General features: G+C 39.7%; 1 protein-coding gene across 1 annotated transcript in view; it reads right to left on the bottom strand.

Annotated features, from left to right (window-relative positions):
* Positions 1 to 256: 256 nt before the first annotated feature.
* The window catches only part of LRP5 (LDL receptor related protein 5), a 254,193-nt gene continuing 231,849 nt past the window's right edge, over positions 257 to 22,600 (bottom strand). Inside the window, exons 17-23 of the mRNA XM_082271182.1 lie at positions 20,060 to 20,185; positions 18,672 to 18,908; positions 15,646 to 15,756; positions 11,170 to 11,406; positions 7,407 to 7,549; positions 3,718 to 3,815; positions 257 to 685 (exon numbers count right to left, since the gene is read on the bottom strand). Of these exons, the coding sequence (XP_082127308.1) occupies positions 424 to 685; positions 3,718 to 3,815; positions 7,407 to 7,549; positions 11,170 to 11,406; positions 15,646 to 15,756; positions 18,672 to 18,908; positions 20,060 to 20,185 (1,214 nt within the window). The 3' untranslated portion in view covers positions 257 to 423. The remainder of the gene's footprint in view (positions 686 to 3,717; positions 3,816 to 7,406; positions 7,550 to 11,169; positions 11,407 to 15,645; positions 15,757 to 18,671; positions 18,909 to 20,059; positions 20,186 to 22,600) is intronic.

Here is a 22,600-nt window from a genome sequence, read left to right as displayed (position 1 = left end):
AAGCAAAAAAATAATCTAGCTACAGATTTCTTACATAAAGACAAAACGTGTCTTCATAATGTTAGTACAGTTTGTTTTCCAGCTTAGCACCAAGAAAAAAAGAAAACAGAAGTGTTTTTTTTTTTTTTTTAAGTCTTCTGGCAAAGAACATGTTGTGGGACATATTAGAAACATGGCACATGGTACTTAAATTAAAAAAGAAAAATTATAAATACTTTTCCACTGTACAATTTTCACAATCCCTCCCAAACCCATCTGTATTCACATTTATTTTTTATTGCTTGTATTTTTTCTTTTTTCTTATAAAAACATCAATCTGAATTATATTTAAGATCATAAAATATATATATATTTATATATTTGTTCTTTTGTTCATTTTTAAAATATTTACAATTAATAGGGGCAGGTCTCTTCAATTTATGGTCATGAGGAGTCCGTACATGGTGAGGGTGGAGGTGGGTAGAGGTGAAAGTAGCTTCTTTCTGTGGTTGGGGATGGAGGACAGCTTTCTTCGGCTGACATATATTGACTCCGCGGAGTTGGAGGAGGAGGGTACGGATCTGAATCAGAATTTAAGTCCATATAGTATTTATTAGATTTCCACCGGCTCGTGGTGTAGTCACTGTCACATACATCTGTACTGCACGGTGTCGTGGGAGGAACAATGCCTCGTATAAGGTAGGGCCTGCAACCAGACAAACATTTTCAGTTAAAAATACATCTGTTTTACCCCCTACCTGTAAAGTCAATGTCACCTCATTCCCATGTCTGTAAGAAGAGTGGTTGATTTCACATATGCAAACAATAGGTACTGCCAATCCAGTTACTCAAATCTATAACACACACATACAACATTGGCTACAACCTCTAAAACTCTTGGTACCACCAGATTCCGGGGAACTGTAATGAAACATATGGTTTAATACACTGCCATACTACTGCAGTGACCACCATAATTAACAATGCAGCTCTTAGGATTGCCATTAAATGGAAGACTTCCTTGATAGATCATAATCAGAGTTTAGCTTATCTGAGTTGAAACCATAAAAAATGATCAAAACACTGACCCTTGGAGCATGAGCTGTGAACAGATTATTCCACTGTGGAAAAAGAACAATCCCTTGTACACAATGACCAGTTTTATGTAAAACTTATATCTCAAAAGAAAAGAAAAAAACTTTCTATAATTCCTTTAAAAGTGTTAGCTGGTGTTTGGCATCAAATTGTTAGTGTATCTAAATCTACCCATGTGCTCTTTAACCCAGTGTAGGGCACTGTAATACAGGTGGTATGTTACTGGCCACATCACCAAAAAATAAAAAATAAACAAATGCAGTTACTACTGTACATACAATACTACTACTACTATGAAAACTGGTAAACTGCAATACATAACATTTTTGTGTTTAATACTGCTTTAAGAAGTGTACCATGCAACAAACACTTTCACTTACTTTTTAATCCTTACAAAGGCTAATTTATATCAATGGTGAACCTCAGACCAGCTGATTTTATAGTTGTGTGTAGCTGAACATATATTGGATATTTACAGACACACTTTATCCAATCTTGTACTTGTTGCAAATATTGTTACGCAGATTGGTTTAATTTCCAGAAATCAGGATTAGAAAATTGTGGGCTTAGGGCTTTTTATTGGGTCTGTTCATTCCTTGACTATGCTCTAAACTCACCACTGAAATTTGTTGTGTGAATGATTTTTTTGTTGCATTGTAAGACAGATACTATGGGGCAGGGCTGTGGAGTCAGTAGATAAATGTTCCAACTCCTCAGTTTTTTGTACTTCCGACTCCCCGACTCCTCTGTATTAATATGTATTAATCTTTCGACACTGACTTGGGTGGGTGGCATTGCAGTAATTATTCATCACTAACGATCTCTGGATAAACAAGGATGGCTTCTTCAACAGTAAGTTTTGATGAGCGATCATACTTTTCAACTTCTTTTAGTGCTTTCTAAAACTCCTGTTGGAATTTTTTTCTTTGGACATTTACTGGTTCTGTAACGCTTACGACGTAGCTTTCCTTTAGCAACTTCCATTTTGTCTAAGAAGGAATCAAAGTCTAATTCTTCGTTTGAAGAAGATGATCCTGAGTTACCACTTTTGCTTAAAGGAACTTCATCCTGTGGAGGTATTTCAGGTCGTAATCCCTTCATGCGAACTGCTTTATCATAGAGGGCCTTTTTCCCAGTAGCAGTCTGTTCACTGTTCAACAAAAGTCGGCTCATTGGGTCGACATAAATAGCCGCTAACAAAATTTCATTTTCCAGCAAAAGACTCTCTCTTTTCATCATTGAAGATGCAATGCCCTCAGCTATTAACCCTCCATTTTTGTTCAGGCGATATAACAGGCTCTTCCATTCCAAGAGGAATTTACCCGGGGTTAGATCGTCACATTGCAACCTCTTGGTGACAGTGAAGGGATGAGAAAGAAGGTTCTCCAGCTCTTTTGTTTGTGTCCACTGGCTTTCAGTTAATGCAAGATTTTCATTGTCCATTTCTTCTATGAAGTCTTTAAGTTCAAGCAAACGCTTCACCATTAAATAAGTGCTTCCCCAGCGAGTTGTTTGATCCAAAATGGCTCCTTTTCCTGCACGTCTTTTCAAAATTGCATCTGTTTTCAGGGCCCTGGCTGCAACAGTTACTTGCCGTAATTTGCCAATTAGAGTAGCTGAATGGCGACCTTTTAATCCATCTCTTATGGCAAGTTGCAGTGTATGAACAGCACATCGCACATGATGAATAGTAGCAAGCTTCAATGCTTCTTCAACAAAGTTGTCTAAAAAAATGTCAGCATTCTCTTCAGTTTCTAAACTTTTTCCAATACTTGCAGAGCTGTCTTCCTCGAACTCCAATATCTGTTTGTTACCTTCTTCATCTGCGTTCATCTTCTCAATAGTGCTCAACATGTTAGAAGCGTTATCTGTCACAACACATAAAATCTGTTCCTTTGTAATTTCAAAATCTTCTAGAACACCCTCCACTAACTTCTGAAGGTAATCACTGGTGTGATGTGCCTGAGTGTCCTTTAATCCGAGGGTCCGTGTTATTGTTTTGTTATTTTCATCCACAAATCTAACATTAATAGCAAAATAATTGACTCTGTGACGTGTGCATGCATCCATTTTAAAGGAAGACAAAAAACGTCCTTTCAGAACTTTCTGTAGTTTTTCCTTTTTATATTTGGCCTCCTCAATTATAAGTTTCCTTATACTAAGTCATTAATTATAACTTTTTGTGAATTGGGACATTTAAACTTGCTTTTTTTTTAAAATTCCAATCTAAATTTAGTAGGAGTCAGAGTCGGTGCATTGTTTGCCGAAACCAGGTACCCAAAATTTACTCCAACTCCACAGCCCTGCTAAGGGGTCTAGGTTCACACTTATGCAGTGTGCAGCTGGTCCGTTTTCCATATGGGCTTTGGGATGCGTGTTGCATTTTTTTACCTGCGTTTTTCATGCATTTTGCATTGGTCAATACATGATTTTGCAGGGCAACATGGGAAGTCTTCAGTTGAAGTCGTATTTTCAGTGGAAGGTGTTTGCAGTGAAGCATGGTCAAAATTGCAGGCCGCAAAATGCACCAGAAAAGCGGGCAAACATGCAGGACACACGCAGCACTCGTGTTTTCCAATTGTAAACATGTCAGAATCTTTGGAAAAAAAATTGTGAAAACCTTTAAGCAATATTACGTCTTACCTATAAGATCTAGTAGTGGAAGGACTGTTTGAGGAGTAAAATACTTCAGTATTGTACAATGACCGATCTGTAGCTGGTGATGGAGGTGGATTCAAGATCTGTAAAAAAAAGAATTAGTTATTTATTTATTGCAATAAACAATATAATAAAGAAAAAAAAGAAAAAGTGCTGCCTGTGGGGACCAGCTTTAGACTAGTACTAATTTCTTTCTTTATTTCTGAAAATTTGATTACAGAAACAAAATTCTTGAGTATTATAAGCAACGCCTTAGGTTTCCGTTATCCCGTTTTTTTTTTAACCATGAAGCATAGTTCATAAAATTACAATAGGTACATTATATACTGTAAATAAACACCACACTCAACTTGCTAAAACTAGGCTTGTATTTATTCAAAGAATCTCCTCATAAGTCATATTAAGTGAAACAATTTATTAATCATTTATTTTGATAGAAAAACTGGAAACAACTTCCGGACTAGCAGCAGTTGACAGAGGAGCCACCCAACTAAGGAATTGCTTTGAAGGCCACTACCGTGAGACCCAAAACTCCCATGCATTGGTGAATGGACAGCCACCTGTGAACATGCAGTAGGTAAACCTGAGGTTGTAGTTTCCATAGCTTCTCTAACAAGACCAACACCTTGGCCAGGCTGGTATCCAAGATCAGCTACAAGTATTTCAGGGGAAGTGATGTCTGAATGGCATTGTCCAGGCAGGATTCCAGCTCCAAGTAAGACTCTACACATTATACAATGTTGTTCTAGCGGCTAAATATTGGTATCTCCCCGATCTCAAGGAGGAAACTGGTGCCAATGTTTTGGTGGAACCACTCGTGGAACCATCGCTAGGCTGAAATGCAATATTCAAAACTGATAATGCTCTTGCCCCGCTGCTGGTGCACCTGATAAATAGATACACAGAGGTGTATCCTCAATATCGATGGATGCTAGAAAGTCCCTGCCATAAGGATGCCATAACTGAATGGACCAATTCCAAAAAATAAAATAAAAAATTACGACTTTGGGATCCAAGACAGGCCCATACTCCCCTTTTTATGGCACCTTAAAGAGGTTTGAGTAGAATAATTGTAACCTTTTGGCAGGGGGAACTAGAACTACTAGCCCCTGGGCCAGGAGTCAATGTAAATCCATTAAGGACCAGGGCATACACTGTAGGCGAATCATTTCTGTGGGGGTGAGTGAAACTCAATTAGGGCATTCTGTACATGTAGATAGTTTGTAGGGACAGACTCCATATGCTTACTGCTGCCAGACAGACATACGAGATCTCTATGATACAATGCATGTTTAAATGCATTTACATTTTCTCATTAAGCTGTGACAATATTAGTTATATTTCACACTGAATGAGCTGATCATGATTTCACACAGCACAAATTATGAAACTGAACTGTGGAAAGAAATGCAAAGGCCTTTTATCTGCTTCCATGTGCCACAAATAATGTATCAAGAAGTATTTCTCATATAGCTCACACAGCCTTGGAATTCTCCAGCTGTCCTATTTGCCACTCCTGTGTTTTTAGATGTTGTTATCAGTATCACTGGGTAGCAAGCTGGTTCCTTTGCCCAACAAGTGAAATACCAACTAGTTCCACATTATCACCCAAACAACTGGCAAAAGTAGTACAGCGATGTAAGAAAAGTTGCACTTTGTCTGTGTATCAAGAAATCTGACGATAAAACAGGGCTGGTGATGATGAGATACTCAGCTGGCCTAAGAACTGCAGTAGATCAGGGTGATATAAAGCTGTTGGTCATGTGCAAATGTCACCAAAAAAAGTTTTTTTTTTTTTTTTTTTACAATTTAGGAAAAACATTTAGTCTCCTTTCCTCCCATAGGAAACCAGACCAGTCACCGTAGGCAAGTTGACTAATATTCCCTTTAGAGCATATTACCTTACGAGCAGAAAAGGTCAATACCCTAAGCTTCACAGAAGTCAAAACAAATGTAATTAGGAAGACGATAAATGTAGAAAAAAAAAAAAAAAATCACAGCAATATTAAAGCTGTACATGAGGAATTTGGCCTCTATGTACAATGTCTTGGATTACTAGGGGGTTAAGTCCAGGGAGCTTGCCACCTTATGGACTTATCCTTTTAATTAACCATTTGTTTCTTTAACTGATCACTGGGAACATAGGTATCACTATACTTCTAGTGCTCTGAGACCATCTGGTCTCAACTACTGCAGAGATGCATGCAGCCACTGTGCCCATTCCCTCCCTTACTCCCGCCCAATCACAGACTTCTGTGAATAAAGAGCAGAAGGGGGAGAAGGGGGAGGGGCCGAGCTGAATCTGGAGCATGCTCACACAAGAGCCCCCATAGCAAGCGGCTTAATATGGTGGGCACTTGGCAGGAGGAGGAGCCAGGAGCGCAGGCAGGGGACGGTAGAAACCGTTCCACAGAGCAGGTAAGTTTAACCATGTTTATTATTTAAAAAAAAAAAAAATGTGATCCTTTACAATCACCTTAAGGTGCTAAAATAATGTACCCTTCTCCCAGTCGAAGTCTCCTTAACCTCCAACTATCTCTTCCTTCTACAGCCTATACACATACCGTATTAAGTGGTTTCACTTTATATAAGCTAATTTATATAAAAATGAATGCTAGCCCCTTAAATAAATATATTATATTGTCAGACAAAAAATAAAATTATCAAGAAAATTTTGAGCCATTAGGAAACATTACCCGACATATGTATGTATTCCAGGGAAACGTAGAGTTTGCATCATATGAACTTCAATATTTTAAATAAAATTTCAATGAGCAAAGAAATTAAGCAACTTGTAACTGTTAATCCAGCTTTCAGATAACATTTCTACAGTTCTTTCCATTAAACAAGCTTAAGTCTAATGGGAAACAGAATACGGTTTTCAAATTAGAAATTTAAAAACACTAAATTTGTTATATAGATATTAAGACTTTTATTACAGTGCCTGCAATGAAAAGTATCTGTACACTCTCCCAACACGGCACAGACAACTCACTCTACACAGTATAAAAGAGTAATACACTCTACTCCATTATAAGAGCTGAGCTTTATTGTCTAGGCTCATACATGTTCATCAATGGCATGCTAAAGGGAAGCAGCAGGCCCATACTATTATTCTTTTTTTTTAATTTATTAGCATAAAATCTCAGAAACATGGGGAGCGCATAATTATGTGCACTTCTGAGCTTGCTTTAGGCATATATTTTACATGACCATTCGGTCCCTTTTCGCCACGGTCTCCGCTAGCTCAGAGGGGATCGCTACGTTGATCCCCGCTGAGCAGGACATGTCAGAGTCCCGCTCTCCTCTATGCGGAGATTGGATGAAAAAAGACAGCAGTTCTGTTTTCATCCGATCCGACCTGCTGGATGGCGAATGTATCGCCATCCGTCTGTTTTTAGTGGATCTTGACGATTTGCATGCCAGACTGGTGTCAGTGGACACATCCGCAGACATCCGCCTCCCCATAGAGGAGAATAGGTGGTCCAATATGGTCCGCCTGTCTGATTGTGTGAAAGGGGCCTTAAAATGAAAGTGGTGCTTCATTCGGTCATTATATTGAAAAACAATTATTTAGCCAAATGTAAACAAATAGCTTTGCTGTATGCATTATATAGTATGCTTACATTTCCAGACATGCTTACAGAAAGTCTATAAGAGAGTCAACATCTCACCTGAGGATAGAGAGTAGCCTTAGTACTGGATGAGCTACTAGAAGAGGCCCCAGTCACATGGTTCCGATCATATAAAGGAGCACCGCTGCTTCCGCCTCCTATAATACTCATAGAGCTGATCATTTGCTTTCCACATGGTATACCTGGAAAGACGACAGGTATGTCAGATTTCACAGTATGAAAAATGGAAAATGGTACTCCAATGTAAACATGAGACTATGATTACCAAAACTTTTGTGACACCTGCCTTTACACGCATATTAACTTTAATGGCATCCCAGTCTTAGTCTGTAGGGTTCAATATTGAGTTGGCCCACCCTTTGCAGCTAGGTTTAGGAGTGTGTCCATGGGCGCGTAAAGGTAGGCACCCCAATACTTTTGGTAATATATATTAGGGATCGACCGATTATGGGGTACTGCATGTAAATTAGAGAAAAAAATATGTACAGGTCCCTCTCAAAAAATTAGCATATTGTGATAAAGTTCATTATTTTCTGTAATGTACTGATAAACATTAGACTTTCATATATTTTAGATTCATTACACACAACTGAAGTAGTGCAAGCCTTTTATTGTTTTAATATTGATGATTTTGGCATACAGCTCATGAAAACCCAAAATTCCTATCTCAAAAAATTAGCATATTTCATCCGACCAATAAAAGAAAAGTGTTTTTAATACAAAAAAAGTCAACCTTCAAATAATTATGTTCAGTTATGCACTTAATACTTGGTCGGGAATCCTTTTGCAGAAATGACTGCTTCAATGCGGCGTGGCATGGAGGCAATCAGCCTGTGGCACTGCTGAGGTGTTATGGAGGCCCAGGATGCTTCGATAGCGGCCTTGAGCTCATCCAGAGTGTTAAGTCTTGCGTCTCTCAACTTTCTCTTCACAACATTCCACAGATTCTCTATGGGGTTCAGGTCAGGAGAGTTGGCAGGCCAATTGAGCACAGTAATACCATGGTCAGTAAACCATTTAGCAGTGGTTTTGGCACTGTGAGCAGGTGCCAGGTCGTGCTGAAAAATGAAATCTTCATCTCCATAAAGCTTTTCAGCAGATGGAAGCATGAAGTGCTCCAAAATCTCCTGATAGCTAGCTGCATTGACCCTGCCCTTGATAAAACACAGTGGACCAACACCAGCAGCTGACATGGCACCCCAGACCATCACTGACTGTGGGTACTTGACACTGGACTTCAGGCATTTTGGCATTTCCCTCTCCCCAGTCTTCCTGCAGACTCAGTCCACTGCTTCCGCAGGTCCCCCAAGGTCTGGAATCGGTCCTTCTCCACAATCTTCCTCGGGGTTCGGTCACCTCTTCTCGTTGTGCAGCGTTTTCTGCCAGACTTTTTCCTTCCCACAGACTTCCCACTGAGGTGCCTTGATACAGCACTCTGGGAACAGCCTATTCGTTCAGAAATGTCTTTCTGTGTCTTACCCTCTTGCTTGAGGGTGTCAATGATGGCCTTCTGGACAGCAGTCTGGTCGGCAGTCTTACCCATGATTGCGGTTTTGAGTAATGAACCAGGCTGGGAGTTTTTAAAAGCCTCAGGAATCTTTTGAAGGTGTTTCGAGTTAATTAGTTGATTCAGATGATTAGGTTAATAGCTCGTTTAGAGAACCTTTTCATGATGTGCTAATTTTTTGATATAGGAATTTTGGGTTTTCATGAGCTGTATGCCAAAATCATCAATATTAAAACAATAAAAGGCTTGCACTACTTCAGTTGTGTGTAATGAATCTAAAATATAGGAAAGTCTAATGTTTATCAGTACATTACAGAAAATAATGAACTTTATCACAATATGCTAATCTTTTGAGAGGGACCTGTATTTAAACTGTAGTATAAGGCTGCAACATAACAATACTGAAAAAGTGAAGGGAGTCTGAATACTTTATTAATGCACTGTATATATATATATATATATATATATATACACATATATATATATATATATATATACATATATATATATATATATATATATATATATATACATACACATACATACATATGTATACATACATATATACACACACACTCACATATACATACTATATTTTCAAAAGTATTGGGACACCTATTACAGTCTAAGTCCATATGGTTCAATATTGAGTTGGCCTACCCTTTGCAGCTATAACAGCTTCAACTCTTCTGGGAAGGCTCTCCACAAGGTTTAGGAGAGGGTCTATGGCAATATCTGACCATTCTTCCAGGAGCGCATTTATGAGGTCAGGAACTGATGTTGGGACAAGAAGGCCTGGCTCGCAGTCTCTGCTCTAATTCATCCCAAAGGTGTTCTGTCGGATTGAACTCAGGACTCTGTGCAGGCCAGTCAAGATCCTTCACCCCAAACTCGCTCATCCATGTCTTTATGGACCTTGCTTCATGCACTGGTCAAAATCATTTTGTGGAGGGGGGGGGGGATTATGGTGTGGGGTTGCTTTTAAGGGGGTTTGGCTTGGCCCCTTAGTTCCAGGGAAGGGAACTCTTAAGGCGTCAGCATACCAAGATATTTTAGACAATTTCATGTTCCCAGCTTTGTGGGAACAGTTTGGGGATGGCCCCTTCCTGTTTCAACATGACTGCACACCAGTGCACAAAGCAGGGTCCATAAAGACACGGAGAAGCAATTTTGGGGTGGAGGAACTTGACTGGCCTGCACAGAGTCCTGACCTCAAATCGCTAGAACACCTTTGGGATGAATTAGAGTGGAGACTGCAAGCCAGGCCTTCTTGTCCCAACATCAGTGCCTGACCTCATAAATGCGCTTCTGGAAGAATGGTCAAACATTCCTATAGACACACTCCTAAACCTTGTGGACAGCCATCCCAGAAGAGTTTAAAGCTGTTCTAAGCTGCAAAAGGTGGGTCAACTCAATATTGAATCCTACAGACTAAGACTGGGATGCCATTAAAGTTCATGTGTGTGTAAAGGCAGGCGTCCCAGAACTTTTGACAATATAATGTATGGTATATATATATATATATATATATATATATATATATATATATATATATATATATATATATATATATATATATATATATATATTATTATATGATATATATATTTATTATATGATATATATATATATATTATATATTTTTTTTTTTTTTACATAAAAGGGATGATATCTGCTGGGTGTATCTGTAGTGTTAATGAACAGACAAGAAATATGTGCATGAACAGTTACCTCATTTTTGGTGAAACAAGGCAGCATTGTACAGATAGGAACACAGGGTGTAATTTTATGGAAAAACAGAAATGAATATTTTTTTGTATGTGAAACCAAGGCCCGGGAAATGCTTCAAGCTTAACAGTGTAATCCATAAGACTCAATGCTTTAAATTTTATTGGATCATGTTTCAGCTGATACTATATTTCTGCTTTCCAGCTGCCATGGCATATTTAAGAACTACACAAGTCATATCCCTCGGAGCACATAATTACTAGAGATCTTACCCAGATTTGCTTGTTGGCCACAAAAGACGTGTTTAATCAGTTATCCCCCGTGTTGGGAGAATGCAATCAAGGGGCAGGACTAACTGCTAGCAGCAAATGCTTCACACAAAGAAAAAAACATTCTGGGGTTGATTTACTAAAACAGGAAAGTGCAAAATCTGGAGTAGCTCTGCGTAGAAACCACTGTCGCAGTGATGTGTGCATTACTGAAACACAATGGTGTTAATGGTGCCTTAGGGTTTAGTTTTTCATCACATGCATTGGTTTCCCATTATCATGAAAAATACAGTATTACCTGTGTATGCTCCGGGCTGAGAACTTCTAGTTGTCATGAAGTTGAGTGGGACATGAGAAGTTCCACTAATATATTCATGTGGAAAAGGTCCATTTGGCCCAGTGTATCGTTGACACACAACTCGCTGGCACACAAAATATACCCCACCAAATACAAAGACGGACAGAATAATGCCAATCACTGGTAATATGGCACTAGTATGAGAAGGTGTCTCTTCTGATGAGGACTTGCTCATTTCTGGAATAAAAATAACACGCATTGCTAGTACTATTGAATAAAATGTAGCATTTTCAAAGATATTTTATATATACAATTAAATGAAAACATTTGCTGAAATTTATCATATTAGTACATGACAGGGTTTTCAAAACCTATGTACAACCTACCGTATTTATCGGCGTATAACACGCACCTAAATTTTAGGGCAGAAATTTCAGGAAAAAAGCTGAAATTTAAAATAAACAGCTTTGAACTCAGAAAATTTTTTGTAAAATTAAATATAGTCTTACCAGTGCCCACGAATGCAGCCTCATCAGCGCAGTGTCCATACATGCAGCCTCGCCAGTGCCCCTACATGCAGCCTCGCCAGTGCAGTGCCCATATATGCAGCATCGCCAGCACCAGTGCCCATAATTGCAGCCTCACCAGTGCAGTGCCCATACATGCAGCCAGCGCAGTGCCCATACATGCAGCCTCGCCAGCGCAGTGCCCATACATGCAGCCTTGCCAGTGCCAGTGCCCATAATTGCAGCCTCGCCAGCACCCATAATTGCAGCCTCGCTAGTGCCAGTGCCCATACATACAGCTAGTGCCAGTGCCCATACATGCAGCTAGTGCCAGTGCCCATACATGCAGCTAGTGCCAGTGCCCATTCATGCAGCTAGTGCCAGTGCCCATTCATGCAGCTAGTGCCAGTGCCCATTCATGCAGCTAGTGCCAGTGCCCATACATGCAGCCTCGCCAGCGCCCATTATTGCAGCCTCGCCAGCGCCCATTATTGCAGCCTCGCCAGCGCCCATTATTGCAGCCTCGCCAGCGCCCATTATTGCAGCCTCGCCAGTTATCCAGAAAGCAGTCAGCGCCGAGAGGTAGAAGGGGGCGGCCAGCGCCGAGGAGAAGGAAGGACGCGCTGTTATCGGATGTCCCGGCGCCTATGATTGACGTCGGCATAGGAGGCGGGACTTCCGATGACAGCGCGTCCTCTCTTCTCCTCGGCGCCGCCCGCCCCCTTCTACCTCTCGGCGCTGTCTGCTTTCTGGACTTTTTTTTTTGTTATATCGGCGTATAACACGCAGAGCTACTTTTTCCTCCATTTTTAGGAGGAAAAAGTGCGTGTTATACGCCGATAAATACGGTATTTACATTTCATTCAATAAAAAAAAGTATTGAAACGCAAGCATATTAAAATGTAAAGATTTTTCACTATGCACTGTCTATTTTTGTCTTTCTATCCCCTTTATGATATTTTTACATGGTTAATTATGTTCTTTTTTCAGACAATAGAGTGATTTTTTTTTTGTCAGTGGACTGGTTTTTACACACACCTAACTTTCTATTGGAGTATATCCTATTTTCTCTCACCTGATGAATGTATTGCTGATCAGAGCTACAATTTACCATTTTCATTCATCATTTAAATATCGTATTTTCATTTATAATATATTTTTTTTTATATTCGGGACTTCTATACAAGTGATGGTTTGTTGGTTATCTATCTTGCTCCCCCAGTCTCTGTTATCTCTTTTGGGTTTCTGATCATTGCTCCTCTGGTGGGATTTTTTTTCTCTCTCTGTTTTTCCCTTTTTATATTGATTTTCCAGAATCTTGACCTTTTGATTTGTCTTGAATGTTATGTGTTTTTGATAGATATGCATATGTCACTATTTTGATATTTATATGATGTCAATAAAACAAACAATATAAATGTTGTATATTGAGACTTGTTTGACTGTATTTTATGCTTCTAGTGGTGTCTATTATATCTGTTATGGGATCCTGAAGAAGCCCCCATCCTCGGGCGAAACGCGTAGATCCAGCTTCAGATTGACCCACATCTGATGTTATGTTCTGTGAGATATACTATTGGATATGATGTACCCCATACCATAGTTTATTGATGTGTTTTTTATTTTTTTTGATACTAATAAAAGACAATTTTTTATGTTGGTTTATATGCTTTTTATGCCCAGACACTATTGAAATCCCTCTTTATTCATCCCAGATTTACCTTTTTTGGAGTAAAAGGGTGAATGCTCCTCCCATTATTTGTTTTCATATATGAGGGATAGTGTCGAGGCATATGGTATATGTAATGATGTGGAAGTTTCAAATTTCAATATTTTATTCAGAATACAACATAGATGACATATCAAATGTTTAAACTGAGAAAATATATAATTTTAAGGGAAAAATAAGTTGATTTTAAATTTCATGGCATCAACACATCTCAAAAAAGTTGGGACAAGGCCATGTTTACCACTGTGTGGCATCCCCTCTTCTTTTTATAACTGTCTGCAAACGTCTGGGGACTGAGGAGACAAGTTGCTCAAGTTTAGGAATAGGAATGTTGTCCCATTCTTGTCTATTACAGGCTTCTTTGTCACATCTTCCTCTTTATGATGCGCCAAATGTTTTCTATGGGTGAAAGATCTGGACTGCAGGCTGGCCATTTCAGTACCCAGATCCTTCCTCTACTCAGCAATGATGTTGTAATTGATGCAGTATGTGGTCTGGCATTGTCATGTTGGTAAATGCAAGGTCTTCCCTGAAAGAGACGACATCTGGATGGGAGCATATGTTTTTCTAGAACTTGGATATACCTTTCAGCATTGATGAAGCCTTTCCAGATGTGTAAGCTGTCCATGCCACACGCACTCATGTAACCCCATACCGCAGGCTTCTGAACTGAGCGCTGATAACAACTTGGGTTGTCCTTGTCCTCTTTAGTCCGGATGAAATGGCGTACCAGTTTTCCAAAAATAACTTCAAATTTTGATCCGTTTGACCACCAAACAGTTTTCCACTTTGCCACAGTCCCAGAAAAAACGCCTGCACTTCTGGATCATGTTTAGATATTGCTTCTTTTTTGGCCTATAGCATTTTAGCCGGCAACGGTGAATGGCACGGTGGATTGTGTTCACTGAAAATGTTTTCTGTAAGTATTTCTGAGCCCATGTTGTGATTTCCATTACAGTAGCATTCCTGTATGTGATGCAGTGCCGTCTAAGGGCCCGAAGATCATGGGCATCCAGTATGATTTTCCAGCCTTGACCCTTACGCACAGAGATTGTTCCAGATTCTTTGAATCTTTGGATGATATTATGCACTGTAGATTATGATAACTTTAAACTCTTTGCAATTTTTCTCTGAGAAACTCCCTTCTAATATTGCTCCACTATTTTTCGCCGTTAGCATTGGGGGAATTGGTGATCCTCTGCCCATCTTGACTTCTGAGAGACACTGCCACTCTGAGAGGCCCTTTTTATACCCAATCATGTTGCCAATTGACCTAATAAGTTGCAAATTGGTCCTCCAGCTGTTCCTTATATGTACATTTAACTTTTCCGGCCTCTTATTGCTACCTGTCCCAACTTTTTTGGAACTCTCATGAAAGCCAAAATGTGCCAATATTTGGCATGACATTTCAAAATGTCTCACTTTCAACATTTGATATGTTATCTATATTATATTGTGAATAAAATAAAAGTTTGAGATTTGTAAATTAGTCCATTCCTTTTTTACTCACAATTTGTACAGTGTCCCAACTTTTTAGGAATTGGGTTTGTACTTACTATTCCTTTTTTCCTTGCTGCTCTAATAACTGAAGCAAATACTGGTACTTCTGGGAAGGGAGGAGCATGTAACAAGCTCCATGTGACAGAGCTGGGTCAATTCAGCATAGTCATATGGAAAACGCACAGATAGAACTTGTAGTTTACACGTCTCGTTCATTCCCAGCAGCTGAATGGATGCTGGGGGACAAAAGAAAGTTAAAGGCTAAATTTACCTTTTGCACCATGTTAAATTCATATTTAGGATGTAACACTGTGGAAATGGGATTCCTCCTGACCACAGTTATTTTTAAATCCGCACGCCAATTGCTCACAGAGATTTGTGAATGAACGAACTACAAGTCCATTAACTACAAGACCTGTAGTTCTAAATGTAACCACCACACTTCTAGTCTACCGGCACATCCGCAAGTTCTACAAATGAAAATCTGCACCTCAGTATGGACAGAGAGCTAGAGGAGGAGTCTGCAGGGGCCTTCTATTGCACCCTCAATTCATGTATTGCGGGTACAATGCTTTGCAAGCTTCTATGTAAAAGTGGACCTAGCCCTTAAGTATCTGTCGCTGGGGAGAGTGATCTAAAGTGAACCCATGGCTTGACATTTCAGTAGTGAAGTCCTATTGTGCCAACTAAAGTAGAAAGGCCTGTGTAAGGTGCCAGAATTATATTCTGGTATTCACTTACCGCACATGATCTCATTAGAGTTGTCACTGCATTCCACGAAGGTGTCACATTGCTGTTTGCTCAAGACACACTGGCCATTGTCACAACGGTATTGATTTGGAAGACAAATTGCTGCAGTATAAAAAAAACCCCATAATTTACAAATGTAAACAACAATAAAAGAAAATGGTCTCAACATTGTCAATATGCAAACACCTCCATCCCAAATTTTGCAAAGAACAACAAAAGAGAGCGCCCCGTGGGACTTTGAATGAGGTGGATGCACAGAAATATATATGAAGCATAAGTATGCAATAGCAAGTTTAATGGATACACAACGTATAATACATAATAAAACATGCATAATACAGCAGACATCAGTACATGAAATGACATAGTAATATCAAATAAAAACATACTGGATGACATACATAGCTCATAACTGGAGTAAAAACTCCGTACTAGCATAGTAGCATCGATATAAAAATGTAATGGATGACATGCATAAACTCATAACTGGAGTGTAGACTCGACGCGTTTCGTGGGTCCTATATGCCCACTCATCAGGAGTGTGAAAGATTATTACAAATGTATGACTTGACAACTTGTTTACCTTTAATTGGACAATGCATGTAATATTCTAGACTAATACTGTAGATATCCTGAATACTGACAGCACCTACAGCCTTGGTGCTCTTCTCAAGAATTCTCAGCCCTGATGCACATATTGTAAAGACTCTTGGGAGGAGTTTTGCAAATCTCAAAATGCTCTGATGTGTGAATGTCAGTCTGCAAGGGTCTGCTTCCAGGCAATCTCCCTTTCAATATAGACCGCCCTAGGTAATGCCCACATATTATGCTGAGCCTTAATAACAAGGATGGAGGAATCTCCCCTGCTGGCTACTGTATTCTGACAGCCGTGCCTGCCTGAATACCCCAACAGTTACTGCATCTGACTGAATGCTGTTACTGTATGACTGTTTTCCACCTGACTCCTTTAACAAAATTGATTAAAAAAATGTACTTTTGTGAAACTGGAATTGGCCTAAATTGCTTCCATCTAAGGTAGGTTTAATAGAATACACAGCCACCGAGACACTTTGCAGTGGAAGGATATTTATGGTGTTGGACATCTATCTTGATATGGCGTTTTATTTGGACTTCTACTCATTCTTTTGCACTGTTGTTTACAAAGCATGCTTTTTTCACACTATACTTGTTTATAATATTTATTCATAATGTATGATGTAATTTGATGTATGAGTTATTGTTTTTTAAAGGGGTTGTTAAGGCAGTGCTCCCAATAACTGCCAGCCCCTCTGCTAGGATAACCTGTAGTATATACTTCATGCCATTTTGTAAAATTCACCTAAATACCTTTTTTCTTCTCCCCAATCAGTGGTCACGTAACCGCCTATCTCTCTCTTTTACAAAACAGCATACAGTTATCCTACAGAGGGGCTGGCAGTGATTGGAAACAGTAAAGTTTGCACTGCTCGGAACAGTGCTAGAAGTGGAGGGAAGGGGCAGCTCACATACAAAGTGTACAGGCAGGGAGGGAGGAGAGTAGCGAATGACAAAGGGCTATCAGGGTAGGGTATCAGGGCTCAGCAGCCATGATAAACCGTGGTCATTTTAGAGTGGGGGAGGGAAGAACCAGGCAGGATCAGCTAGATATTGCAGGTGATAGAAGGGGCCAAATGACACAGCACAAGCATTGTGCATGCTTTAACCGGTTCCCGCTGGCTCTCCTGCGCGAACCGACGTCGCTCTACATCAGTTGCAGGTAGGATGCTGGGGGGCGAGCGCATGCTACCGCCCCCACTAGGCAGTGGGCATGCCGATCCACGGGGCCGGCAGCTGCGATTGCCACCGGGCACCCGCGATCGCTCCCCGCTGAGAGAGAAGGACAGTCTGCCATTATAAACACAGCTGACCGTTCTTCTCTTTGAAATGATCAGCCTGTGATCTTTCTATATAGGATCACAGGTCTCTGTGGTCATTTCACAAGTCCATCCTCCATACAGTTAGAAAACACTCCCCTAGGCTCACACTTAACCCTTTTGATCACCCCTGTGTTAACCCCTTCCCTGCCAGTGTCAATATTACAGTAACCGTGTATATTTTTTTTTAGCACTGATTACTGTAGTAATGTCACTGGTCCCCCCCAAAAGTGTAAAAAATGTCAGTTAGGGGTCCGATCTGTCTGCCGCAATGTCGCAGTCCCGCTAAAAATCGCAGATTGCCACCATTACTAGTAAAAAAAAAATAAATAAATAAATGACATAAATCTTTCCCCTAGTTTGTAGATGCAAAAACTTTTGCGCAAACCAATCAAAATACGCTTATTGCGATCAAATACCACCAAAAGAAAACTATTTGTGGGAAAAAAAGGACATCAATTTTATTTAGGTACATTGTCGCACGACCGCGCAATTTTCCATATTTTTTGCAGTGCCGAATCGCAAAAAATATCCTGGTCATTAAGGGGGTAAATCCTTCTGGTCCAGAACTGTACAGTAAAGGTCGATTCACACTGGAATGTGGGTTGGGAAAGGAGCATTCCGTGCACGGTTTCCCACACTGCACATAAATATGCTGACATGCATGGGTGCCATGGTTATTAACACCCCAAAAGCATCTCTGTATGGCCATACCATGTACCTTGGTGTGGCGCGATATGAAAAAAGTAGTGCTTGCATTACTTTTTGAGCGTTCCAATGCATTTGTCAGCCCTTTCAAATGGACAGGCTTTCAAAACCAGACTGCGAGGGAATGCATACCTTCCATTGTGAACCAAGGAAGGAAAAAATTAAGTACATACTAATTTGCTTGAGACCATAGACTAATATTCTGGAACGTAGTGAAACACTGTGTTCTGCTGTAAACATGACACACAGAAAACATTTTTTCTCCGTGTCAGTGTAGTTACCTGAGTTTTTCCATTAAGGAAATTTGCAAGAAATTGCACATAGTGTGAATAGGTCCTTATGAAATGCTAACAAATGGTGACTAAAAGGGTGTGGTAAGAGAAAGCATTGCCTTACATTCACAGTCCAGTTCGTCAGACTTGTCTTGACAGTCATACTCTCCATTACACTTCTTCCGGGAATCAATACATTGCCCCTTTTCACATTGGAACTGTTTGGGAGAACACAATGGACAGTTCTCTTCATCACTCATGTCCTCACATTCGGAAAAGCCATCACACCGCCAAGACAAGGGAATGCAGTCAATTTCACCAGTGGCGCAGGTGAACTGTTCAGGAGAGCAAGTTGGAGGCTCTTTGAAAAACACAGATCAAATGGTTAGAGACAATTGTGGACAAAATGTCAATGCAAAAAAATCAATGCTCCATATGTCATCTGATGGAATTATACCGGTTCCAAAAAATATGAGAAGCAAAAAACAGTTAAAAATTGATATATTTTATTTAGTCGATTGGTTGAAAGAAACCTCATTGGTTAAAAAGAAATATATTCATACATGCCAAGTAAGTAGTCACAATTACATATTACATAGGTGGTTGTGGTGTGTTTTTTTATCCCGACATATTTCGCCGATGTTGGCTTCTTCAGGGGATTTAGAAACCACCACTAGTCAACCGACTACAAGAAGACAAAAAGCATATAAGCAACATAATCAGCTATTTTATATCTGCCTAATATAATATGTTCATTCTGCCCCAGCTAAGCCCTTCTGTTCAAGCTTACCCACCACAACCACCTATGTAATATGTAATTGTTACAACTTTTTGGCAGGTTACCAGTTTAGAGTTACAGAGAAGGTCTAGGGCTGGAATTATTGCTCTCACTCTAACGATCGCAGGGATGCCTCATGTGTGGTGTGAACACCGTTAACATATGTGGGCTCGACTTGTGTATGCGTTCACTTCTGCGCACAAGCTCGAAGGGGCAGGGTGCTTTAATTTTTTTTTTACCTTTTAATTTTTTCTTTTTACACTGTCCCTTTAAAAAAAAAAAAAAAAATTATTTGATCACTTTTATTCCTATTACAAGGAATGTAAACATCCCTTGTAACATAAACAAGCAGGAGAGGTCCTCTTTAATGTGATATCTGGGGTCAAAAAGACTCTTAAAAGCAAAAAAAACAAATGGACCCTTGGGAGGAAACGACGTATGATGTCGCTCCGGTCCTCCAAGGCCATAGAGTCGAGTGGGTACCATCTTGTCCTCACTCGACTTGCTGCCTGGGACATGAATGGTTTGGGTCGTTTTACCCGCTACCGACAGCTTAAAGAAATTTAAAGAAACTTGGCATGTTTACATTTTTACTGCAAAAAACATCTTTTCAGTAAGACTTTATGAGAGAAAAAAGCAAATTGTTAACGCAGAATTAGGTTATTCATACTATAAAAATAAATTGAACACTTAGGATCTCAACTTCAGTAAAAAAGAATGAAAATGCGACATACCTCCACATGTTAACAGGTTTTGCAGGAGAACAAGATGGACAGGACAGGAACATCGTGGAGTACCATCGCCTTTTGCAATACAGATATGTGAACAACCTCCATTATCACGACTACATGGATGAGCAGCTGCAAAACAAAATTTGTAACAGATCTTCTTGAGTAAACTACAAACATATACTTCAGTAAAGCTGAGTTTTAACTTAAGATAAAACTGAATAATTTGTACCTTTACTTTAGAGGTACAACAGACAAAACAGGGGTATGTAGTTTTTGGATATAGTAAGGGAGATTTAGAACTTCTGTTAGCTTTTATTGTTGTTTCTGTAGCTACTGAGATTTTCCATTACTTCCTGTGTGGTCACCAATGAAAACACAGACTTATTTTCTAAAGTAGGGTGCCAAAGACTCAAACCTTTTATTAGGTTTTTTCCTGACACCTGTGTTCCCTGTTGTGGAGATCTCACTTCCTCTCTTACAAGGATAAGAAGTAGGGTTTCATTTCCAAAAGAGTAACAATACTGACAAGATTTTATAACACAGTTACATAGTAACATAGTAGGTGAGGTTGAACAAAGACAATAGTCCATCTAGTTCAACCTGTGTAGGTGTATGTGGCCGTAATAATCTCTCATACCCCTGAATGTTCTGATTCTTGAGATGTACTTCTAAGAGTCTTTTGAAAGCCACCATACTTCCCGCAGAAACCACCTCTTGTGGTAGAGAATTCCACAATCTTGTAGCCCTAACAGTAAATAACCCCCCCACGTTTCTTGAGGTTAAAACGCTTCTCCTCTAATCGCATTGTATGCCCTCTAGTCCTCATGCAATCCTTCTGACTGAATAGCTTTTTTCCTATGCTGTGATCACCATTGAGATATTTATAAATTGCTATCATGTCCCCCCTCAGGCGTCTCTTCTCCAGGGAGAATAAATGAAGCGATTGCAGCCGCTCTTCATAATTAAGGTCCTCCAATCCCCTAATTAGTTTAGTTGCCCTTCTCTGGACCCTCTCCAGCTCCAACACATCCCTCCTGAGGACCGGCGACCAGAACTGGACAGAATACTCCAGATGTTCTCCTACTTTTTTCAAAATGTAAAAAATATCCAGTTTGGCTGGGGTCAGGTTTTACCAATAACAATGTATTGTATAATATTAAACTTTATCAGACAAAAATGTAAAAAGTATTTCACATAAGTAGAAATGATGTCTGTGACAAAATAAATATAGCAAGCATCTTTTAAATAACAAAAATTTGTGAATTTGGCCACAGATATTGTCTAAGCTTGCTATAAAATTAATTTTTTTGTGCTCACTAAAAAAAACTCTTGGAATTCATTGAGGAGAACAGGACAATTGGGTTATCTAGATGCCTACAAGAAGATTTAGGCACTAGCAAAAAAAAAAAATACAACCCCCTCCCACCCCTAAAAAAAAAAAAAATGGTATAACCAACTCTATTCCCAGCAAACCTTAGTTCTGTCCACTGACAAGTGAGGCCATATACACAGAGGGGTAGGCGGGGACTATGTCCTCAATGACCTGTAAGAATTTTTACAGTGAGTCCAAAATCCACTAAATTCAGATACACTTGGGTTGTTCAAAATTGGGTTGTTCAAAAGCAGTCCAAATGAGGGGTGTGTGACACAGCAAACAAAATGCTAACGGACTCTATAAAAAATGCAGAAAACTGGAGACTACCTGAAGCTCAAAGTGTTGCCTGAAGGACCTTACACCCAAAGCTGGTATCAGATGAGGCCTGAACATTCACCTGTATAAAAGTTAGAGAATGTACGAAAAGAAGACCTGTGGCAGCATTATAAATCTTGGAAACAGTTACCTAATGCTGAAAAGCCCAAAAAGCTTTCACGGATCTAGTAGAGCGTACTCTGACAGGAAAAAGTGGAACCTGATCCTTAAGACCATAGGCTTAAATGAGGATCTGTCTGAGCCACTGAGAACTTTGGAGTGAGAAGCTGATTTCCTTTGCGGTGAGAGTCAGCCTTTGTAAAAGAAGCCGTGACTGCAAGGCAGACACAATCAGCATTATATAAGGCCAATGAAGGTATCTGGGTTTGCACAAAGAAATGGAAGTACAATGTTCTGGATGAGGTGAAAGGTTGAAACCACCACAGGAAAGAAAAAGAGTATCTAGGTCTCAAAAGTACCTTGTCAATGTAACTAGAAAGGGTTTTTCTTTTTACAAGTCAAGGCTACTAGTTCAGACAAGGGTTTTGCAGAGGTGATGGTGGCAAGGAAATCAACCTTACAAATAAGAATGGGAAGAGCAATATCTCTAATAGTTTTAAAAAATGTTTTTTGAAGTGCCATAAATTTCAAATAAAATCCCACAAAGTAACAGGTAAATGAACAGAGGGAGCCATATGAGAGACACTGTACAAAAGTCTAAAGAATGGGAGGCTAATGGTCTCTGGAACAAGACTGAAAGTGAAGAGGTTTGATCCTTGACGGTACTCGGGCCAAAACACTAATCTAGACCTAATCGCAAAGGCAATTCTAAACAGTATGTCCCACAGAATGAT

This window comes from Pelophylax lessonae (genome assembly GCF_965119305.1).
Source record: "Pelophylax lessonae genome assembly, chromosome: 10".
Classification (NCBI taxonomy): Eukaryota; Metazoa; Chordata; class Amphibia; order Anura; family Ranidae; genus Pelophylax; species Pelophylax lessonae.
The sequence above is the reverse complement of the archived record's forward strand: the minus strand, read 5'-3'. Positions and strand labels throughout refer to the sequence as shown.